General features: G+C 47.0%; 1 protein-coding gene across 2 annotated transcripts in view; it reads right to left on the bottom strand.

Annotated features, from left to right (window-relative positions):
- MYZAP (myocardial zonula adherens protein) overlaps positions 1 to 9,309 on the bottom strand; it is a 98,797-nt gene extending 89,488 nt beyond the window's left edge. For both annotated transcript variants that reach the window (XM_021094625.1, XM_021094634.1), the window contains exon 1: positions 9,165 to 9,309. In XM_021094625.1, the coding sequence (XP_020950284.1) occupies positions 9,165 to 9,239 (75 nt within the window). In that variant the 5' untranslated portion in view covers positions 9,240 to 9,309. The remainder of the gene's footprint in view (positions 1 to 9,164) is intronic.

A 21,064-nucleotide genomic window follows, 5' to 3' on the forward strand; every position in this document is an offset into this window, starting at 1 on the left:
AGGGTAAAATGCAGGTAAAGGAAGATGCCTGGCATACAGTAAGCTTCTATCAGTGTTAAATATTCTCATTATATCTAGTTATTATCATCATCCTACAAGCTCCAAAATGATATAAGCTTACTTAGCTTCCAGGCTCTGCTTTCTATGATAACAATAATTTGCTCAACAGATCTAGTGGGTATTAGTACTGCAAGCCACAGCTTTTTTAGGCTGACTTCCCTAGAGGGGTAACTCCTATTGGCAATAATTTTCAAAATAAACTAAAAAACTGAAGAAAAGACTAGGCTAGAAGGGACCTCAGGGGCCCAATCACTCAAAAATGAGAAGTCCCCTCCCCCTGACTGAGACATTTCTTTATTTGTCCACTTAGAACCTTGATATTCCTCAACATACTTCCTGCAGGTCTCCCTGAGCCATGTGTACCTATGGCATACAAACCACAGGATAAAGAGGGTGCATTTCTCTAAATTATCACCAATTTTGCCTGGTGATGGATAAAAATGAATTAAAATAAAATGAAGTGTAAAATAAACATCTGACTTCAAAGCTCTCAGGCAGGTGCAGCTCCCAGGCCCTGTGCAGTGTTTACTTTTGTCATTTGAAGTGGGACTTCCCAGTGTGGCTCAGTAGAAAAGAATCTGACTGGTATCTATGAGGACGCATGTTCAATCCCTGGCCTCACTCAGTGGTTTAAGGATCCAGCGTTGCTGTGAGCTGTGGTGTAGGTCGCAGACATAGCTCAGATCCCGCGTTGCTGTGGCACAGGCCAGTGGCTACAGCTCCAATTCAACCCAAGCCTGGGAACCTCCATATGCTGTGGGTGTGGCCCTAAAAACACACACACGCACACACACAAACAAGCAAAAACAAAAAAAATAGAAGTGCTTTTACGGAAACATTAAGGCTTGCACTCTGTAATCAGTGCTGGCCCACTGAGGGATCGACTGTACAGGTGCAATTTAAACAGAGCTTGAAACAGGAAGAGACACTTCCTAATAAGATGGCCAAACGTCCTGTCACATGGGGAAAAAAAAAAAAAAAGGTGCTGGGGGAAAAAATAATCCCATTTCTGTTTTTTAAATGCATTATCATTTGTATAGATTTGTGGGGGGGAAAATGTCTTTATGGAAACACAACCAGCTGCTGGTGGTCACAGTAGTGGCGGTGACCTCTGGAAAGCGGGATTTCTGCCATGTTTGCACCTGTTCTAAGTATGCGTATACTTTTTAATGAAAAATCATAGTAATAATAAAGATTGAGAGAGGCAGTATCAGAAAGAGAAAGAGAAAGAGAGATAAGCCCTTCCTAGACCTATACAACAGCTTCAGGAACAGCAAAGAAAATATCCCAAAGGTCTAAAAGCACTCTGAATTTCTTAGCAGAAGCACTAAATAACCCCTGAATGCACCAACTAGGTTGTTCTAGTAAAGTGTACCTCCCTTTAGTCATTCCCTTTCAAGATTTTTCCCATGGGAAAACCTCCCACTGAATAAGATGAAGACAGTGTCACTTTATCTCTCGGAACATTGTATGATGTTGACCTTCATCATGGTTTCCTGATAGTCAGATACACAATACCCAGAGCAGCCTGGGCTGCACAGGACCTGAGAGGCAGGTAAAGTACTTTATTCCCAAGGGTTCCATCAGCAGCTGGCTCAGCCTCGTGTTCTGAGAGTTAAGAAGAGCTGAATCTCACCCTGAACATTAGTGCTCAACCAGCTGCCCTACCCATACAAGTGAGGGTCCCTCCCAGTGGATCAAATGCAGCAAGATGGACTTAAACTATTTCATCACTCAGTTACCAAGCACCCACTACTTATAAAATACTTTTAAGGGCTATGAGGGTACCAATAAGGAAAAGAAACAGCCCATACCCCCAAGGGCTCATAAGGCAGAAACATATCCACATAAGGTAATCAAGAGCACTTGCTGGAACCAAAACAATACCTGGAGGCAGGGTAGCCTGTGGTTAAGGCATAATGGAACTGTACTTCCTGGGTTCCAACTTTGGTTCTGACACCAACTAGCGATGAAACCTCTGGAAAGCTACTTCATCTTTTTTGTTTCCATCAACTTAGTTGTAAAATAGAGCTAATAATACTGCAGAATCATTCTCTTGGGCTTGTGGCAAGGATTAAATACACTCATATGTATAAAGTGCTTGGAACAATTTCTGGCACATGTTAGGCATTCTGTAAGCTGTCTTTTTTACCCTTGGAATATAGGAAAGGAGAACAATCATCGTAACTCGAGGTGGGTGTACATGGGAAGGTGCCAAGAGATGCTATTTGAGCTGGGTATAGAAGGACAGAGGACTCTCTTGGGTCAGTGAGCTGGGAGAATCCACCCTCAAAATAACAAAAGACAATTACCAGGCAAGGCATTCGTCCCAGGCTGGCCAGAGATATAGATATTGGCATGTTCTGAAAATGATAAATGGGCCTGCAGTCTGAGTAACCCCTGGGAGAGGAAATGGACAAAGAGGCAAAGGCCAAACTCTAACAGTCTACAAGTGCCTGATGAAGAAGCAAGGTCTCTAACAGAAGAAGATGGAGAGCCACTTACATTTCTGAAGGAGGAGTTCCCGTCACCCAACTAGTATCCACGAGGATAAGGGTTCCATCCCTGGCCTTGCTCAGTGGGTCAGGGATCCAGCATTGCCATGAGCTGTGGTGTAGGTCACAGGCTCAGCTCTCTCTGATCTGCATTGCTGTGGCTCTGGCTGCTGCTGTGGCGTAAGCCAGCAGCTGCAGCTCCAATTCACATCCTAGCCTGGGAATGTTCATATGCTGCAGATGCAGCCCTAAAAAGACATATATACATACAAACATAAATTTCTGGAGGAAGGGACTAACACTCAAATCTGAGTTCAGTGATTCAACAGCAATTAGTGAGTACCTCCTATTATGTTCCACACACTACCTCATGGACTCAATGGAGAAAGCAAGCTTCGCACCTTAATTGCTTATGTAGCCCTTACAGAGCTCAGCATAGCAAGAACACACAATAGGCCCTTGCTCGGTTTCTTTTTAGGCTGAACTAAAACACAGTAAGGAGAATGCACCTCAAACTCCCCAGGGAGCCTTCTGCTTTCTTCAAACCAAGCCCTGCATGGGGGACAGCAAGGGAGGGGCAGCTAGCATTTAAGCCTCCTCCACAAGATAAACCACCAAGCCTTGTCTGCAATCGGGGCACCTGGGAGCTAAGCCGGGCCTCTGGGGACTTGCTTCTGACCCCCTTTGTGCTGGCAGAGGGCTGGTCTCCATCTAGGGGGGGACTCTGACATCCATGTCCCATCACGTCCTCAGTTCCGGTACCTGGACTCACCCAAGGGAAAACTGTCCATCTCCAAAAGAAAGGGATGGAGAAGACAACACAGGGAGGTGCCAGGTTTGCTCCTCGGCTTACAAGCATGGATTTCCCTAAGGAAATGAGCCAAGCACATTTACATCTCCCTCAGGCCTGGTCTACTTCGTGACTGTGGGTCCCTGGCAGCTCCACTTAACAACAAAAGGTGTGGCTGCTATGGCTGTGGCTGGGAGGTTGGATACCACGGTCCCTCTGCTCAGCACAAGCATAAAATCTCTGGGGCACACAGGTGGAACAGGGCCTGCCCGTCTGGAGTAGGCCTCTTAGCTCGGCCATGGCCCTGAACATACAGGACTGCTTATCTACATCAGGGTGGGGCAAATGTTTTCTATAAAGGGCCAGACAGTACACACTGAGGTTTTGTGGGCCCTGTAAAAACCATTCTTAGCTCAGAGGGTACAAAGTAGGCCGAGGGCCAGATCTGATCTTAGGGTCTGCAGCTTGCCAACCCCTGATCTACACCCTTGGAGACTTCTTCCAGGTGGTGTCAAGTGTCCTGGAACCCCCTTTGCTGTGTCAGGGCTGACTCCAGATAAAATTCACAAAGAGGAGGATGGCGACTTCTCCTTTCTGCTCTAGCTGGCTCTTCTGGACCAGGCTCACAATGTGCCCTGAATGCCAGGACCCAGAGGGAAAACCCAGGTAATGAATGTACACAAAGACACCAGTGTGGCCTGGCTGTTAGGCCTTCCCCGCCCCACCCCCAGGCTACCGCCCCCCTTCCACAAGGCTAAAGGGACCTTCCAGAATACAGCCCCAGAGCTGTCTACATCTCTAAGAAAGCTGTCTAGGAGAGCAACCCTGGAAAGGGGTAGTTTTGATCCTTGGCCACACATTTAAATCACCCAGGGGGAGCTTCCTAAACAATCATCACGTCAACAGGTTCTCATTTACGTGATCTGGGGTGGGGCCTGGGCGGAGGTATTTTAAGCGTCTTGGTTTTCCTGTGTCATCAGAGTTGAGAACCCCTGACTTCACTGAAGCAGTGACACTCCGACAGTGCAACAGGATGAAGCAACTGGAATACGTGGAAGCCTTCCCAGAGCTGTCAGCCGCCTCACCTGGGCCAGCGCTCCCACCCGCAGGGCACCTGCTTCCTGCCCAGGTGGGCCAGAGGGCATGAGCCGGCTTCAGCCCCAGCTTCTCTTCCTGTTTTCCTGTTTGCCAGCTCAAGTCTACATGTGGCTCCTTTAGGACCCTGGTGACACTCTTCTTTTTAGGCACCTATGACACCAGGCCTGGGGAGGGAGGGTCCCCAAACTCTCGCCTTAGTAGTTAGTTAATCACAAGTACAAGCAGTGATGGGGTGCACAGGCTTCTAGGGGACACATAAAAGGGGGGCTTGGGGCAGGCTCTCTGGGAGGAGCTGACTCATCAGAGGAGAAGCATGAAAAATGGCAGAGGTGAGGAAAGGCATCAAAAGCGTGGAAAACAGCAAATACCCGGGAATACATGGAAAGAGCATGCATGACGAGGGGGACTGGGAGGTCAAGGCCAGATCAGAAGGGCCTGGGTGCTAAACAAAAGGTTTATACTTTTTCTCAGCAGTACTGAAGGGGCCCTTGAAGCAGAGGAGTTGCGTGACTGGATTTGCATTCACTCTGGCCTTAAAGGACAAAAAAGAGTCACCAGTGTGACTGACACTTCCGGAAATGTCACTCATCTAAGGAAGGAAAGAGGTGATTACCTCTGTGTGACTCTTTCGTGTGCTGGGGAATGCGGGACCAACCAGTTTTAGGCTGAGAGATGGCTGTGTGAGAGACAAGTGAAACATTTCACTATGGTCTCTAGCTAGTTGGCCCTGGATCCACAGCTCCCTGCCCTCAATTCTACAATTTTTGAGGCTGACTTGAAAAGGTGTCCTCAGTGAGCAGAAGTTCAGTGGGAATACCAGCCTCCAAGTCTCGGGTTTCCTTTAGGACCCCCAGAACTCAGGTCCCTTCATCCTACCTCCCATACAGAAAGATCACTGAACAGAGAGGTTGGGACATCTTTCCTGAGCCTGCGACTCTCACTTTTTTTTTTTTTTTTTTTGTAATGGCCAAACCCATGGCATATAAAAGTTTCAGGCCAGGGATTGAATCTGAGCTGAAGCAGCAACTTTAACACCAGAGCTGTGGCAATGCTGGATCCTTTTTTTTTTTTTTTTTTTTTTTTTTTTTGGCCACCCCATGGTGTACGGAGTTCCTGGGCCAGGGATCAGTTCTGAGCTGTAGTTGTGACCTAAGCCACAGCTGCGGCAACACGAGATCCTTAACCCACTGTGCTGGGCCGGGGATTGAACCTGCATCCCAGCACTCCCAAGATGTCGCCAATCCTGCTGCGCCACAGCAAAGACTCCAACTCTCACTTTTTATTGGCAAAGGCTTTCTGGCTAAACCCTGGGGACGCCAGGATTCCAAAATCCCTCAAATGGGCCTTTCAGGGGCTGGCTCAGGAGGGCTGGGGGAGGGGGGAGCCAGTCTGTTTTCTGGGTACACTGGGCCCCCTGCCCACCCCCTCTCTGGGGGAAGCTGCAGCCAGCTTCCTTCCACCAGACACAGAGGTCCTACAACGCCCTGTGTCCCTTCCTCAGAGCCCCATAGGGCGACACAGAAGTTACACACACAGATGTTTCTGTGAAAGGAAAGGAAGTGAAGTAAACACCTGTGTGACCCATTCACTAGCCAGCTAAGGAGAATTCTTTATTTAAAGCCAATCAGACAGAAACGGGACCCAGGAGAGTAGAAGTAATGACTGGCAGGCCCATTCCAGTTTTTAACACAGGAAACATTTGCCAAATACAAAGAAATATGGGCAAGAACACTGTGCTAGGGTAAACCCTTGGCAAATTTATCATCTTACACCACCCTCGCTGAACAGCTTAAGAAGAATTATTTGGCTTCGCAAAGCAACAGGTGCCCTCCCCCACCCCAAAGCATACAACCTGGCCATACCACTGACCTTCCATTGCAAAGTCTCATTTGGTGCAATTAATGGCGTTGACGAAATTCCTTTCAAAATCATGAAGCAATGTCAATATTTTTAAAAATGTTTTCTCCCATTCTCCAAGGTCATCAATCTGTCTATGGTTATTCTCCAGCCAATTTATCTTCCTGCTGTTGCCATAGATAAAACTATTTTTAGTGCACAACTGGTTGGAAGGCAGATTTTTTTTTTTAATTTTACAACCCCTGCTGGTTGGCATCCATAAAGGCCTCTCAGAGCTTTGTTTATCAGCTGACAGAAATTACTCTCCCACCTGTTTTTTTTTTTTTTTTCCCTTGAGAGAATTCAGATAAGGAGGAAGTGCAAATTGTAGGTGGCAGCTATTGAACGAATAACTAGTGACAGTCTAGTCTGGACACACCACCCTGGGCAGCTGACTCAGAGAACTCCCTGCTCAGTGTCAGCTGTCACCTCCATTTCTGGTTGGCTTGAATGTCTGGCCCAACACATCCTGGTTCTTCTGCAGTCCCTAATTTGGTAAGCTCTTTGGATGAAACAGAAATGTTATTTTAATGGCTAACGTGTTTTTTTTTTTTCAAGACCATCACTTGTCCAATATCAGAGAAGAAAGACAAAACAATACAGAGTTTATTTAAAAAAAAAAAACTTTTAACTCCAGGAACACTTTTTCACTTTTCACTTGTTTGGCCTTGAAGTCTTACTTTCAAGACATCCTGTTCTTGTTTTTTTAAAAAAATTAAGTGTTCTGCCCTAAAGAGGTCCCATATGCCTTTGTCATACAGTATATGCCATGAGTTCCCTTAGAAGGATGATCTTTCCTTTTTCTCACCATCCCAATGACATCAATTGCCCTACAAATTTCCACTCATCCTGCAAGACTAAACTCAAATGTCTCCTGCAGGGGGAGGTCTTCCTACGATGCTTTGAGAACCTTTCCTTTTAGCTTTCATATAACCTTGTCGACACTCACTGTTACAACCATCACTTTGTATGATAGTAGTCTGTGACATTGTCTGCCCCCACAGGTAGAGTGGACCCCAATACCTAACCCCACATCGCAAAGATCTACAAACGTTTTTTAATGTATCAATCAAAGACCACAGTTCCCCGCTGTGCACACACTTATAAACACAGTACTTGCACCACTTGAAAATCATGAGCAGAGTTGGAAATCATTAAGGGACCCCTGAAACCCTTTCATGTCTTCTTTCCAGAACAAATATCTGTGTGCTCAGAGCAACCCTTCGTAGTCTAACTCAGGGCACTGAGCCCTCCAGTCCAAAGTATTTCAGTTGTCTTATTCAAAAGGCAAAGCCTTCTCAATAGTATGTTTATGGTGCCGGACACCACAGCACGTTCAACCAAAGAAATACCTGAAAGTAAGTATTTGAGGAAAAAAAAAAAAAAACTTCAGAAAGTTTATTTACTATACCCATCACATCTGGATCCACCCATATCACTCCAGCCACTGTACTAGTGCCCTGCTCTGAAGAGGGATCTAGAGAATTTCACGCAGTCTACACAGTCTGGTCCCACACATGACCCTGTCCAGGCTCAGGGGTAGCTTTTGAGTGACTTCATTCTTTCTCAATTGCAATTATGTTCCCACCGAGAAGGATTTCCATAGAACAAAGGCAAATACTCATCTTGATGTAAGGCTGGGACTGCGCTTGGAAACCCACCTGGACCTAATGGCGATATAGCTTTACGAAGCTAATGACTGGACAACCAGACTTCTGTCAAGCCTGAGTGTCTGGGGTACACACGTGCCCACATCTGAACCTATCACTTGGCCCACACCCAAGAGTAACACAGTGTCTTTCTCCTAGAGCTAAAGAAAGACAGCTCTGAAGGTGACTGCTAGTCACCTGGTTAAGATACAAAAAATCAAACAAGCACATCTACAAGACTAGAGAACAGAGAGGAGTACCAAAGGGAGCCATGGCTTGGACTCAACCACCTGTTTAGCTAAACCCCAGGGAACTAGAATTAGAGAAGTTTCAACCCCAGAAAATAGGCACGCAAATGTTAAGTACCAAATATCATAATGAATGGATGAACCAAAAAAAGGGCACGAATCAAGGCCCTGGTGGTGTACTCTGGAGGCATGGATCCTGGAAGAAATATGAAACGGGAAGGATGCAACCTGGATGTAGTTAGCATTTCTTTCACAGAGCATCTGGAGAGGTGAGAAAAGATGCAACAAAGATAGCAAAGAAACAGCTAAAGCACTTCCAAAGGGCAACCTCCTTGGAGATGCGTTCCCCTTGCTTTTTAAACTCTGCCTACGGCTGCAAATACTTAAATCAGAAAGAAGAAAGCTGTTTGCATAAATCCAAGTCCCACATCTGGGCTCCTAGGTGGCCAGCTGCTAATCTCTACTTTGTAAAATGAAGCCTGTCTTGGTTAAGCCCAGTCCATAGCAGTGTTACTCTAACATCAGTGGGGGAAAGTGGCTCTTTTTTTTTTCGTTGTGGGAAGGAGGAAAGTGTTGGTATTAAAGACATTCATTACCTTTGAGTCTCAAGATAGGAACGACGCAGAAATGTTCCCCTTGCTTTTTAAACTGGTGCCACCAATACACTTGACTTGACAGAGGAGACAGGAAGGGAGAGGAAATCTCTGGGAATTCCAGAAAGTCCCCTAAACGTTTCGAACGAGTGGGGCCACTTCAGGCAGAGAAAAGAAGGGGCTCCTCTGGAGTTGGGGCAGGACCTAAAGTTGAGTTGGGTAGGGTATCATGGCCAAGGGCCGGGTTCCCCTGTGTCTTCATCCCCAGACCCCGACAAACTGGAGGCCTGGATGGGGAAGCGGGACAGCGGTGGCTCCCAATCCCAACTACTCACCCTTCTGCTGGGCGCCCCTGGCGTCCTGGAGCCGCTGCCCGAGAACAGAGTGACGGTGGACGTGGAGCGCAGCATCCCGCAGCAGCGCTGGTGGCGGCTTGGTGTGCGCTTCTCCCGGGTGGAATAAACCCGCTGGCCCGCCCAGCTGCAGGAGGGGAGGGTGGGAGCGACGCAGGCCTTTAGCGCCAGGCGGGGGCGGGTCGGGGGCGGGGCAGGGGGCCGGGCCGGGGGAGGAGCCGGGGCGGGCCCGTTCACTTGCTGGACCCGTCAAGCTGCATTTTCTTCCTCCCAGGGCGCAGACCTGGCCAAAGTTGGCCGACAACTACCCTCCACGGTTCTGTGCCCTCCTGGCGTCAATCCTGGAGCAGAAGGAGCCCTGAACCTCCTGGACCCCAAGTTCTTTCTACAGCCTGTGGTGTCAAGGTCCACCGGCCCGTTTATCCTCACAATTCTCAGCCACCCGTCTCCACCCCTAGCTGCCCCAAGAGGCTGTGGGATCGCTGGGGACTCACCCCATGTCATTCACTCAGTATTTATTGAGTGCTTATCATGTATCCCTCCCAGCAGCCAACACAATGGACTGGCTCCTGTCCTATGGAGTTTGCAATCTGGTGGGGATACCGAGAGCTGGCAGGTGGAAGTGCTTTGGTAGAAGTGATACTCTTGGGAGCTCACAACGCAGCCTTGGGAGTTAGCCTGTGTAGGAAAAGTCCTCCCAGAGGAGGTGATGACTGACCTAAGACCTGAAATACAAGTGGAAGCAGGCCAGGCATAGAGTGTTCATCAAAACTGCTCATATTTATTCAGTGGTTCCTGAGACTCCAGCTAGCAAGTTCTTTGCATGTATCACCTCATTTAATCCTCACAACTACAGTTTGAGGTAGGCACTGTTATTATCATGTATCCCCATTCTGCAAATGAGGACATTGACTCACCAAGAGATTATGTAAGACAGCAGGGGCCCCACTGGCTGGAAAGTGGCAAAGCTGCAAACCTCACAGTATGACCCTAATGCCTTGCTTATCTGCTCTGCTGCCCCCTAGCGAAGGGAGGAGGGAATTCCAGGCCAAAAGAATTGGCACTTGCAAAGACGGTGAAAGGTTTGATGCAATTTTTTTAGAGACTGAAAATACAGTGCAAGAGGCAGATGGTAGACAAGCAACAGAAGGCCCTGGGCCAGATCATGAAGAACCTGGTGTGCCTAGCTGAAGGGTTTGGCCTTTACCCTGAAGATATATGTTTCTTAGCAGTGGAAGACAATTTCTCTATAATCATCCTTCAAAGCCCCAACACTGCCTCCCTACCAAGCCCTCCAGAGCTCTCCTGTTCTAAACACTTACACTCATGAATCTTGCGGCTCTTTGAGACCATGTGTTCTGTTAGAGTCATCTATGCATGTGTCCGTTCCTTTCCCCTGGAGTGAGCATCCTGAGGGCAAAGGACCAGCCTCACCCTTCTCTGAATCCCCAGTGTGGCACCCACACAGAAGATACTCAAGAAATGCTGCTGAACAGAATTCCAAATGATCCTAGGAGATTTTCTCCTTCTGCAGATGAGGAAACTGAGGCCAGCATAAATGTGACTTTACATAAGTCACACAGCCTGTGCTTTACCATCTCTGTCATCACCACCACTCCAGCTATGTTTGTATTCTAAGTGTTCCATATGCCTTTTCTCATCAAATTCTCACCATGACCCCCAAAGTGGTTACTGTTATCATCCTCAATTTGCAAATGAAAAAACTGAGGCCTGGGGGTATTACGTTAATTGGTGGATGGCTGGGACTAGACCTCCAGTTTTCTAACTCCAGGTCTACTGCTTTTTTACTAAACCCTTCCTGCATCCTCCCATCCACTCCCTCTTCTAAACAGAGGTCCTTCATGAGAGGTCTCTTCCTACCCTATTTCCATGCAGCCCCCTATTCTTGGGAGAGTTTTATGAGCCTGAAAGACGGGTCTGCCTCTCAATAAAAAGTGGTAAAAATCTGGCTATTGAAGCTTACATGGGTGTAATATACCTGCATGGTTATCTCAGTAGAAAAAGGCTAACAATTATTGTTGTTATGTTGTCTTAAGGAGAAAGGAAATGGGCTGCTGTTCAGAAAGAGTCAAAATAACCTGGCATCATCAATGTTTCTATTATGGCAACAACCCAATGATCACTCAAGACGGAGCCAGGGCTTGAGAGGAAGGGTGGGTCATGGATTCATTTCTCCTCTGTCTCCCCAAGTCTTTTCTATGTTATCAATACTTTTCTCACTCTATTATGGTTCATTACAAAAGCAGCAGACTACATAATCAGCTTGTGAGCTCTTGGTGGGAACTGGATTTTGTTTACACCCTGCCTGCCCAGTACCTGGAACAGTAATTGGCAAATTCTAAGTGCACAATAAATATTGAATAACTGAAGAAATATTATTAGAGAGCAATACTTCAACTCACTCATGGTCAAGCAAAACTAAAACTAAGGTCCTTGCTAACCCAGGGTCTTAGGTGACAGTCTCCAAGCAGTTTGCCAGCTGAAGCAGCCAGAGCCTCACAATTGTTCCAGCCAGGAGGATCCCCCAAACTGGCTGTCACTAAGGGTTGTGGGTGGTGTGGGCGGTCAGATGCCAGGCTCTGGCTCATGTCATGGCCCCTCCGTGCCAGGCCAACACCTAAGGAACTGCAAGAGAGAGGGGAGTGGGGAGCCCCCAGAAAGTGGGAAAGAAGGAGAAGAAGCAGGGATTGAGAAGCCAATAATGAGGTGGATCTAGCACAGAAAGGAAACAGTCAAAATGAAATCATAGTCTATGAACTGTGACTTCTATGAAAAGTTCTGGGAGAAGAAGATAAAAAGGAGGGATTGATTCTTTTTGAAAGAGGGGTCAAAGGCCAAGCATGTCCACTCCAGTCAAAAGCCCTCCTGGTCTAGAGAACTGAGAGAGGGAGAAGGTGGAGGTGGGGGGACAAGGGTGCGATTCTGGTGTGGATGGCCACCCAGCCCCCTTTCAGCATGGCCCTGGTCCACTCTGGGGCCACCCTGAGCACTGGTGACAGAGCAGTGCCACTATTAGGGCTGAAAGGAACAGACGCTATGACATAACTCCCTTAGCTGCCACCTGTTCCTATTCACAGCAATAGCCACATATTCCTAAAAGCTTTCCTAAATTTCTCTGCTGGAGCACAAGTCCATGGGAAATTCTAGAGGTCCATAACGACACCTTTCATTTTTTAAATCAATCACTGGATTGCACCTCCTTCTCCCATCCCAGCTCCTAGACTTTCCTCTCTTACCTTCCAACCTCCGCTTTTTTATTTGTCCATTCTGCTCTTTGTAGAACCCCTTCAAGCTATCAGCATCTTTAGTTGAGGGGCTTATCATGAAACATACTCCTCCAGCAAATTTCTGAGTAACAAAGACAAATCATTATTTCTTAACAGAAACAATCAGGAATTGAATCACAGAGGAGGTGAGCCCAATATCAGCAGGCTTGCTGATATTTTGTGCCCTCTTCATTCTTACGACTCTGAAGCTTCCCCTTTTTTTCCCCTTCCATTCAGCTGTCACAACCTCCCTAAGCCTTGGCATAGTCCAGCTCTGAGTGTCAAACAGAGGGCAAACTTTCACAAAAGAAAAAGGACACATTTCCAACCCAAAGACAAGGGTATTGAATTACCAAGTCCCTTGGATAAAGTAGAAATGAGAACAGTCCATATTCACCGGGTGTCTGAGAAGCAGAGAACAGAGCCTAGAGATAAGGAAAGCAAACTGAAAGGAACCCAATACTCCAACCGAGTCATCCGGGTCCACAGAATTTATAAACACGGGGATTGGAATCTTCCGCTGGCCCACTCTGGGGAATACAACTCACTGAAAATAATCTTGTGCTCACTAGCTAACTTGGGGACAAATGCACAACTGGCAGGCTAATAATAAGCCAAATCAATGAACAAATATGTACCAAGTACGTACTATGTACCAGGCACTGGGGACACAGAGAGGAGTAAGAGAGGCCCCTCCTTTCTGGGAGCTCAATCAGTTTGCAAAGAGAGATGGGAACTTACCAAAGTAAAATGAGAGCTAACACTTACACAGCCCTGACTGTATGCAAAGGCTTAAGATATACTGTCTCTTTTAACCTGCCCAGCAATTCAGTGAGGAAGGTGCTATTCTGTCCCCTATTTTGCTGATGAGGAAATCCCATCACAGGGAGGTGAAGTGACTTGCTCATGGCATCAGTGTGAGTAAGCGGTAGAGCTGAGCTTTAGTCACAAGCAAGATGGCTGGAGTCTATGTGCTTGACAGCTCACCTTCTCTACTGGGAGAGGAGCCAGACTTGAGGCACGTCCAAAGTGCTGTAGGAGGCAGAGGACAAGGGACTCCAAGCTGCTGCTGCTGGAGAGAGCAGGAAAGCTTCCCTGGGAAGGGGGCACGGGAGCTGACCCCGAAGAATGAGGAGGAAAAGTCAGGGCATTCTGGACGGGGCGAGCAGAGGAACAGTGAGGTCAGACGTTCTGGGAAATGTGTTTTGGACTCTTTAGTTTGGACCTCAAAACAGAAGGGAGACACCACAGGCTGGGGTTAGACTGCAAAGGGCCTTGAGAATCCATCTGCAGCTGATTGGGAGCTGGTGAAGGTTTGCAAGCAGGGCAGTGACAGGAAAGGCAGCAGAAAGAAAGGGACAGATGGAGGGCAGAGACTGCAGGTCGAGTGCTTCGGGGTCCATGAAAATTGCACTGATAAGAAATATAGGCTCTAAACTGGAGGAGCCAGAGGTGGAAAGGAAGGGAGGGGATAGATTTGAATGGCAGAAAATAAAAAAAACTAAGAGACCAGCCAAAAGTCGGGGGAATTTTGTGAATTGCACATTATCCTAGTGAGTAGTTGACTCATAGTGCCATAGGTCCCTAGGGGAAGAGAATCAGTAAAGAAAATAGATGGATAAAAGATAAATGATTCCTTTCTTAGCCCTGGGGCTTGGTTGTGCACAAAGTAACAAGTCTGCACACCTAGAGGAAGGCATTCTCTTGGCTTTTCCAAGACACCAAATGGACTTTGAGTAGAAAATTTGCAGGTGCAAAGGCAGAAATCTTAAGTGCGTATTTTTTCCAGGAAGGCAGCCTGATGACTGTCTTTAAGAGGAAGCAGTCTCCACCCAATGTCCAAAAAAATAATCACAGAAGCGAAGGAGTAACTCAGGTGAGAAATGTCAGAGGAATGAGGGGTCTTCCCAAGCGTAGGGTACAAAGAACATCTCCTTTTGCTACCTCTGTGCTTCCTTGAGTGACTTAGGAACTGTGGTCTGAAAAATAGTGACTTGGTCGTGACTGGTCAGTAAATCCTATTGAGACCAATTAAATATGAGTAATACCTGTATTTGAATCTACCCCAAAAATGAAAGAGCTAATCTTCAAAAGGTTTTTTTTTTTTTTTTTTTTTTTTTCTGGCATGCATAAGTTCCCAGCCTGGGAATCGAACCTGAGCCACAGCAGGGACAACGCGGGATCACTTAACTAAGTGACCTGGCAACTTTTTTTTAAAGTAAAAAAAGCACTGAAATGTGTACATGTATACTCATGCAAAACAGCTGATACCTCAATTTATGCTATGATCACCATCTTAGGTCAGTTTCTCCCAAAAGGAGATTCTGAAGCAAGGATCCACATATAGGGGATTAGAGAGGAAGTGCTCCCAGGAGCAACCGGGAAGGGAGTGGGGATGCAGGAATAGGAAGAAGTCAGCAAGGGGACTTTCAAGTAGAGTTCCAGATCCAGCCTGATCCCATTGCAGCTCTGGAGTATGAACTGCACCTCAGGGTTAGTCCTGCCTCCAGACAAAAAAGCCAAGCATATTCTGACACTAGTTAGTCATTCCCTGGGATGAGAAGTCTGTGGCAGAGAGAGAACACAACTCAGGGACTCAGAGCAGTTCACAGGGACAAGGGACCTCTGTGGCCCTAATAGCACAGACCATTAGCATCAAAGCACACATAAGCTGGGAAATAGACATACAGAGCTGGTAAAAGACGGCTGAGGCGATGTGGGTGGGCACCGGGTATGTCCACACATCTCTGTAAAATGGGATATATGCACAGGTACTGAAGGCTAGACCATATTCCCTGCCCACAGTAAAGATCTCTGGAACAATAGTCACCATTGCGTGGCCCACAGAGTCTAGTATAAAACAGCGTGAACACAGAGAGTCTGAAAGCATTAGAAAAAGGAACATTCAATCTACTGATGGCAGAGGCAGGATCCCAAAATTCAAGAGGCTAGAGCAAGGAGCAAAGTATAACAGGTGGAATCTAGCAAGAATACATCTATGGGTCATGGACACAGAGGGCAGACCTGGGGTTGCTGGGGGGCATGGGAGAAGGGGTGTGGGGTGGACAGGGAGTTTGGGGTTGGTGGATGCAAACTGTTATATTTGGAATAGACAGGCAATGGGGTCCTACCGTACAGCACAGGAAACTGTGTGTGATTGGGTCACTTTGCTGTACAACAGAAATTGAAGAAACATTGTAAATCAACTCTACTTTAATAAAAAAAATAAAATAGATAAGCAATAAGGTCCTACTGTATAGCACAGGGAACCATATCCAATCTCTTGAGATATAACGTGATAGAAGATAATATGAGAAAAAGAATGTGTGTGTGTGTGTGTGTATATATATATATATATATATATTTATGGATGGTTAGGTCACTTTGCTATACAGCAGAAATTGGCACAACATTGGAAATCAACTACACTTTAATAAAAAATGGAGTTAAAAAATAAGACAAAAAATAAATAAATAAATAAATCAATATAAAAATGATCTTCACTTATTCACTGAGATGTCAGAAACTAACTTGACCCTCATAATATTAATAACTAGCTGCTGCAGATAAGTGCAAGGGAAGTAACACAAGTGCCAAAACCTTCCAGGATAAATAGTGTTTCAAGCCACATCATAAAATCCTTTGGAATAGAATGGATATGTGTATATGTATAACTGAATCAATCGCCTTATACACTTGAAACTAATATAACACTGTAAAGCAACTACACTCCAATATAAAATCAAAATTTTTAAAAAATCTTTTGAAATAAACAGGAAAAAAAAGAATAAATCTATGATATCCACCTTGGGTCCAAAAATCAACAGGGACACCAACAGGGGACACAGGAAACCAGGCTTAGCAGCGTCCCATATTGAGGACATCTGTGGAACACAGCTTGGCCGGTAGCCCTGTAGAAACCCATCCCTCTGTGACCCAGAACATGTCACCTACTTTTAGGATGCTTAGAAGAAGGCAGGAGCTGGACCCCAAAAGGCAAAAGTCTTTACTGTGTGGTGCTGGCCCCACCTTGCCTGGGAAGTGACCTTCCGCTCTGGGTGGCATGGTTTAAATGGAAAAGGACCATCCTTGTTTCAGAAGAACATGGCATCGATGGTATAAGAACTCAGCACTAAATAACGAGAGATGCAGGTGGCAGAACTGGGAATATTGTCTCTAGAGAAGAAAAGACTGGAGGGGCATGTTTGGTGACTTCACTACTTAAAGGGCTGTCACTGTGGCAGAGTGGTTAGACTTAGACTGTGTAACCCCACACATAGAACGGGGCCCAGTAGGTAAAACTACAGGGAAATGGAGTGCAGGGCCATTGAGGGAACACTTTCATCACCAGAGCCAGCCAAGGAGAGGGGATAAAGGAAAGAAATGGCTGGAAATGGGTGGAAGTGATGTGTGAGGCCAACTTGTGAGGCAGGCAGAGCGTTCCCTATCTCTGGAGTGTGGCTCTGTCAGTGGTCCCATGCCTGGCTGCCCATTAGAGTCACCTAGGGTCTTGCTAACAATTTTTTCCTGGGCCCTGACCCAGGGACACTCTCTCTGATTCAGTGGATCTGGAATGACACCCAGATATTCACATTACCAAATAATAATAAACTTCCCACATTTTTCTTAGGCCACCACCCAGCATTTGTACAAGGACCAGGGCAAAGACATCTCATCAAGGATGGCCAGAGGGCTCTTGGGCATCAGGTGGGGAAGAGGCACAGAGTAGGTGCAGTTAGTCTCTTAGAATTGCAGAAACCTGTGGCCCTGGGGTTGTGGGAGTCTGGCTTTCCCATCAAGGGAGTCCATCTGAGGGACCCTCATCAACAGAGAAGACTTGGGAGGCAAACTCACCTGAGTGTACACATAGGCTCTGCCATAAGTCAGCTGATGGGCCTGGGCAAGTCACCTCCACTCTCCAAGCCTTAATCTTCTCTCCTGTGAAATGGGAGATAATAGTACCACCTCTTAGAGTCATTGTGAGGCTTGAATGAAGCTATAAAATATAGATGATATGACTATAGTAGGGGCTGAATTCCCTTCTAAAGACGACTATGAATTGCCTGGTCATTTTCTGGGAACGCTGAGTGTGAAAGGGGTACGGAACACTCCTTCAGACTTGGAACTTCTTCAAAGCAAGTATGTTGAGTGTCCCACACTAGTGCTAATGTAAGACACTTGGAAAAGGAATATGACCCATTCTTTTCCTAGGTTTGGTTTGCTCTATTAAGAGAAATTAACATAGAGAATTTACCCTCTCTTCACATGTAACGAAAGAGGATCACATAACTTCAAAACAAAACAGCATTCATATTTTAATCCTAAGAAGGCCAACAATACTTCTTAACATTATTTTCTGCATTTATACCTCTAATGAGTTCATGTAAGAGGCTTCCCCTCAAGGCAGCTTCTGGGGCAAGTATACAATTCATTATAAAACTCATGACATAGGGATATGAAAAACTATTTCACTAAGCTCAGTAGTTCAGTGTACTTGGTCCCTGGTATCCATCTGGCCCCATCCTGCTTGCAGAGGTATTTCTGATGCACCAGTAGTCACTTCAGGCAGGGCCTCTGTATGGAGATGTGAAGAGTGTTCACAGCAACAGGGATTCATGCTGCAGAAGGGACTGTTCCCGTGGACAAGCTGTGCCCCCAGCACGGGCTTGTGTCCATCAGAGCAAAGGATGCCCTTTCTTTATTGCTTGCTTGCTTGCATTCATTCTTGCTCTTTCTCTCTTTTCACAGCATATGGGCTAGGGGTTGAATTTGAGCTGCAGCGGCAGGCCTACAACCACAGCAACACCAGACTTGAGCTATATCTGTAACCTACACCATAGGTTGCAGAAACACTGGATCCTTAACCCATTGAGCAAAGCCAGGGATCAAACCCGAATTCTCACATTCTTAACCTGCTGAGCCACAGCAGGCACTCCAGCGGTGCCTTTTCTAATACACATACAGCCATAAGGACCAGTGCAGCCGTGCCTGGGATAGAAGGAATGGGGGCTCTGCCATTTCTGGGCAAGATCACTCCCCTGAAAAGACCCATTCCTGCCACAGCCTTCCCCAGTTCAGTTAATGAGGACTCTCTTCTAGTCACTCAGGCCAAAATCCCGGGAGGCATCCTTGATCTCTCCTCTTAAACTCATAGCTTACATTTTCTCTTCTGGCTTTAGTTTCAAAGCATGTCCAAAACCAAAACCCTTTCATTAGCAACATTTAAGCCACTATCACCTCTCCCCTGGATTCTTGAAGTAGCCTAATTCATCTTTCTTCTCTGCCTCCACCCCCATACTGGATCCACCCAAAACACAAGGCTACTGTGATCCTTTTAAAACCATACTCCTCTGTAAAGACCCTTCCAATGGCTTCATAACTCTGCACGAAAAGCCCAAGTTTTGTACATTTGGTTTGTGTCCATCTCCCATAATACCCAATATCTACGAGGGCAGTTTTTATCTTTTTTGTTCATTTCTCTTATCCCAGCATCTACAACAGTGCCTGGCACACACTAGGCATACAGCAGATCTTTCTTCAATGAGCGAGTAGTCTTTTGCCATGATGTCCAAATTAGTCCATCCCACAGCCCAGCACCTCTGCAGGGGGATGCTTTGGAGGTCCATGGCCCACTAGACTTGGAAAATCATCTACTTCTGGTCCAAACCCCCCTCTGATGTGGCTCTTCCTGTCTGTCCCCTGCAGGCAACCCCTTTCCTTCAAGAACAAAAGTCACCAATCTCCCAATAAGTGAGGGCTTTAATGAACAAAAGAACTCCTGATCTGGATCTACACAAAAGGCCCTGGAGCAAGGGGGTTGAAAGCCTTGAGGAAAGACTGGGAGAAATGGAAAAACATTTACAGCAGTAAAAACGAGGGACAAATTAATCTCTCCATCAGCACTGCAGCACTGAACTCTTAACTTGCACTCACTGGTCCCCATGTCTCCATCCCCTCATCACTGAGAGTGAGCCCCTGATGGCACAGGCTACTCACTCACCAGAGCTGGCATCTGTGGTCCAGAGACAAACGCAGTGCCAATCACCCCAAACCCTGCTCAAGTGGTGGCAGAGCAGAGGGGAATGGAGGAACTGCGAGGCTGCAGCTTCTCCTTTGGACACACTGGCTCCCTACCTTCCACACCAACATATCAGGACAGCCCTGCCTCATCAGCTCTCTCTCAGCTGGGGTGACATCACCAAGACCCCTCTTGAAAGCCACTCAGCCACCCTTGTGCTTGTCAGGGCCAGGGGCCGAGGGAGCAAGGGGAGGGCTGGGCACTGTGGCACTATGGTTATTCAAGTCTACTCAGGGTGGATAACATGGGCCCAGACAGAGTCCGCTCATAGGGGCAGCAAGGAAATCTAGGCCCCATGCAGGTGTGACCAGGAGACTGGGTTTAGCTGAAAGGCAGGGAGAGGATGGGCATTTAAACAACTTGCAATCACAGCCCCAGGAAGGCTGAGCCCAGCAACAGGGAATCTCGCGCGGGGTGGGGGTGCCGCCCCTCCCCCCCCCCCCCCCCCCGCAAGAAGCAGCAGGGTGGCTGCCTGGGAGCCGCAGGGCTTGGTACAGATAAGCAACATGTCCCAGCTGGCCTGGGATTTCCTTGGCTTTATACTGGAAGTTCCATATCTCAGGAAACCCTGTTATTCCAGGCAAACCAGGACCAGAAGCTGGGAGCAAGGCCACACACACCCCCGTGTGCTGAAAAGACATCGTGGAGACACAGAACAGTGACACCAGAAGAGTGACCCAGACAGGAAAGCCTGTTGTAAAAAGCAGAACAGAAGAGAGAAAGTGAGCTCAGAAAGAGGCGAGTCTCCTCAAGGAGGTTAAAAGGTGTCCCGTTAAAAAAGCTTCTGGGAGTTCTCATTGTGGTGCAATGGAAGCAAATCTGACTAGTATCCTTGAGGATGTGGGTTCAATCCCTGGCCTTGCACAGTGGGTCAGGGCTCCTGCGTTGCCATGAGCTGTGGTATGTGTTGCAGATGTGGCTCCAATTTGGTGTTGCTGTGGCTGTGGTGTAGGCTGGCAGCTGCATCTCCAATTCAACCCCTAGCCTGGGGACCTCCATATGCCATGGGTAAAGCCCTAAAACGCCAAAAAAAAAAAAAAAAAAGTTTTCTGTGGTCAATGAAATTGGGGAGATCCGGGTTAAACAGAAGCAGCCAGATTTAGGATACGACTTAGTAGTGCCCTAAGGCAGACGGAGCATCTTCCAAAGATAAACAACTATGCGGTGTTTCTCCACCTTAACTACCCACAGAACCCTCCCTGCTCATGGAGTAACTGATACCTGTAGCTCCTTAGAAGCAAGCAAAATACAAACCCCAGCTGGAGAGACTGTGCTCTAAGGCGACTTTTCAAAAACGTGCCTTATCTGGAACGAGAAGTTCACACAGAGTCTGATTATGTGGGTTAATAATTGTCAGGCCCAGAGCAGCAGGTCGAAGGGCAAAGTCACGTTCTAGACAGGACAGCGGAAGTTGAGCACTGCTGTCTTGGATCCGGTGATGAGCCCGGAATCATCCATTTATCAGAGGTTAGCGTACTGAGGCTAAGAGCTCTTAATGGTCATAATAGTGCACCAGC

This window comes from Sus scrofa, chromosome 1 (genome assembly GCF_000003025.6).
Source record: "Sus scrofa isolate TJ Tabasco breed Duroc chromosome 1, Sscrofa11.1, whole genome shotgun sequence".
Classification (NCBI taxonomy): Eukaryota; Metazoa; Chordata; class Mammalia; order Artiodactyla; family Suidae; genus Sus; species Sus scrofa.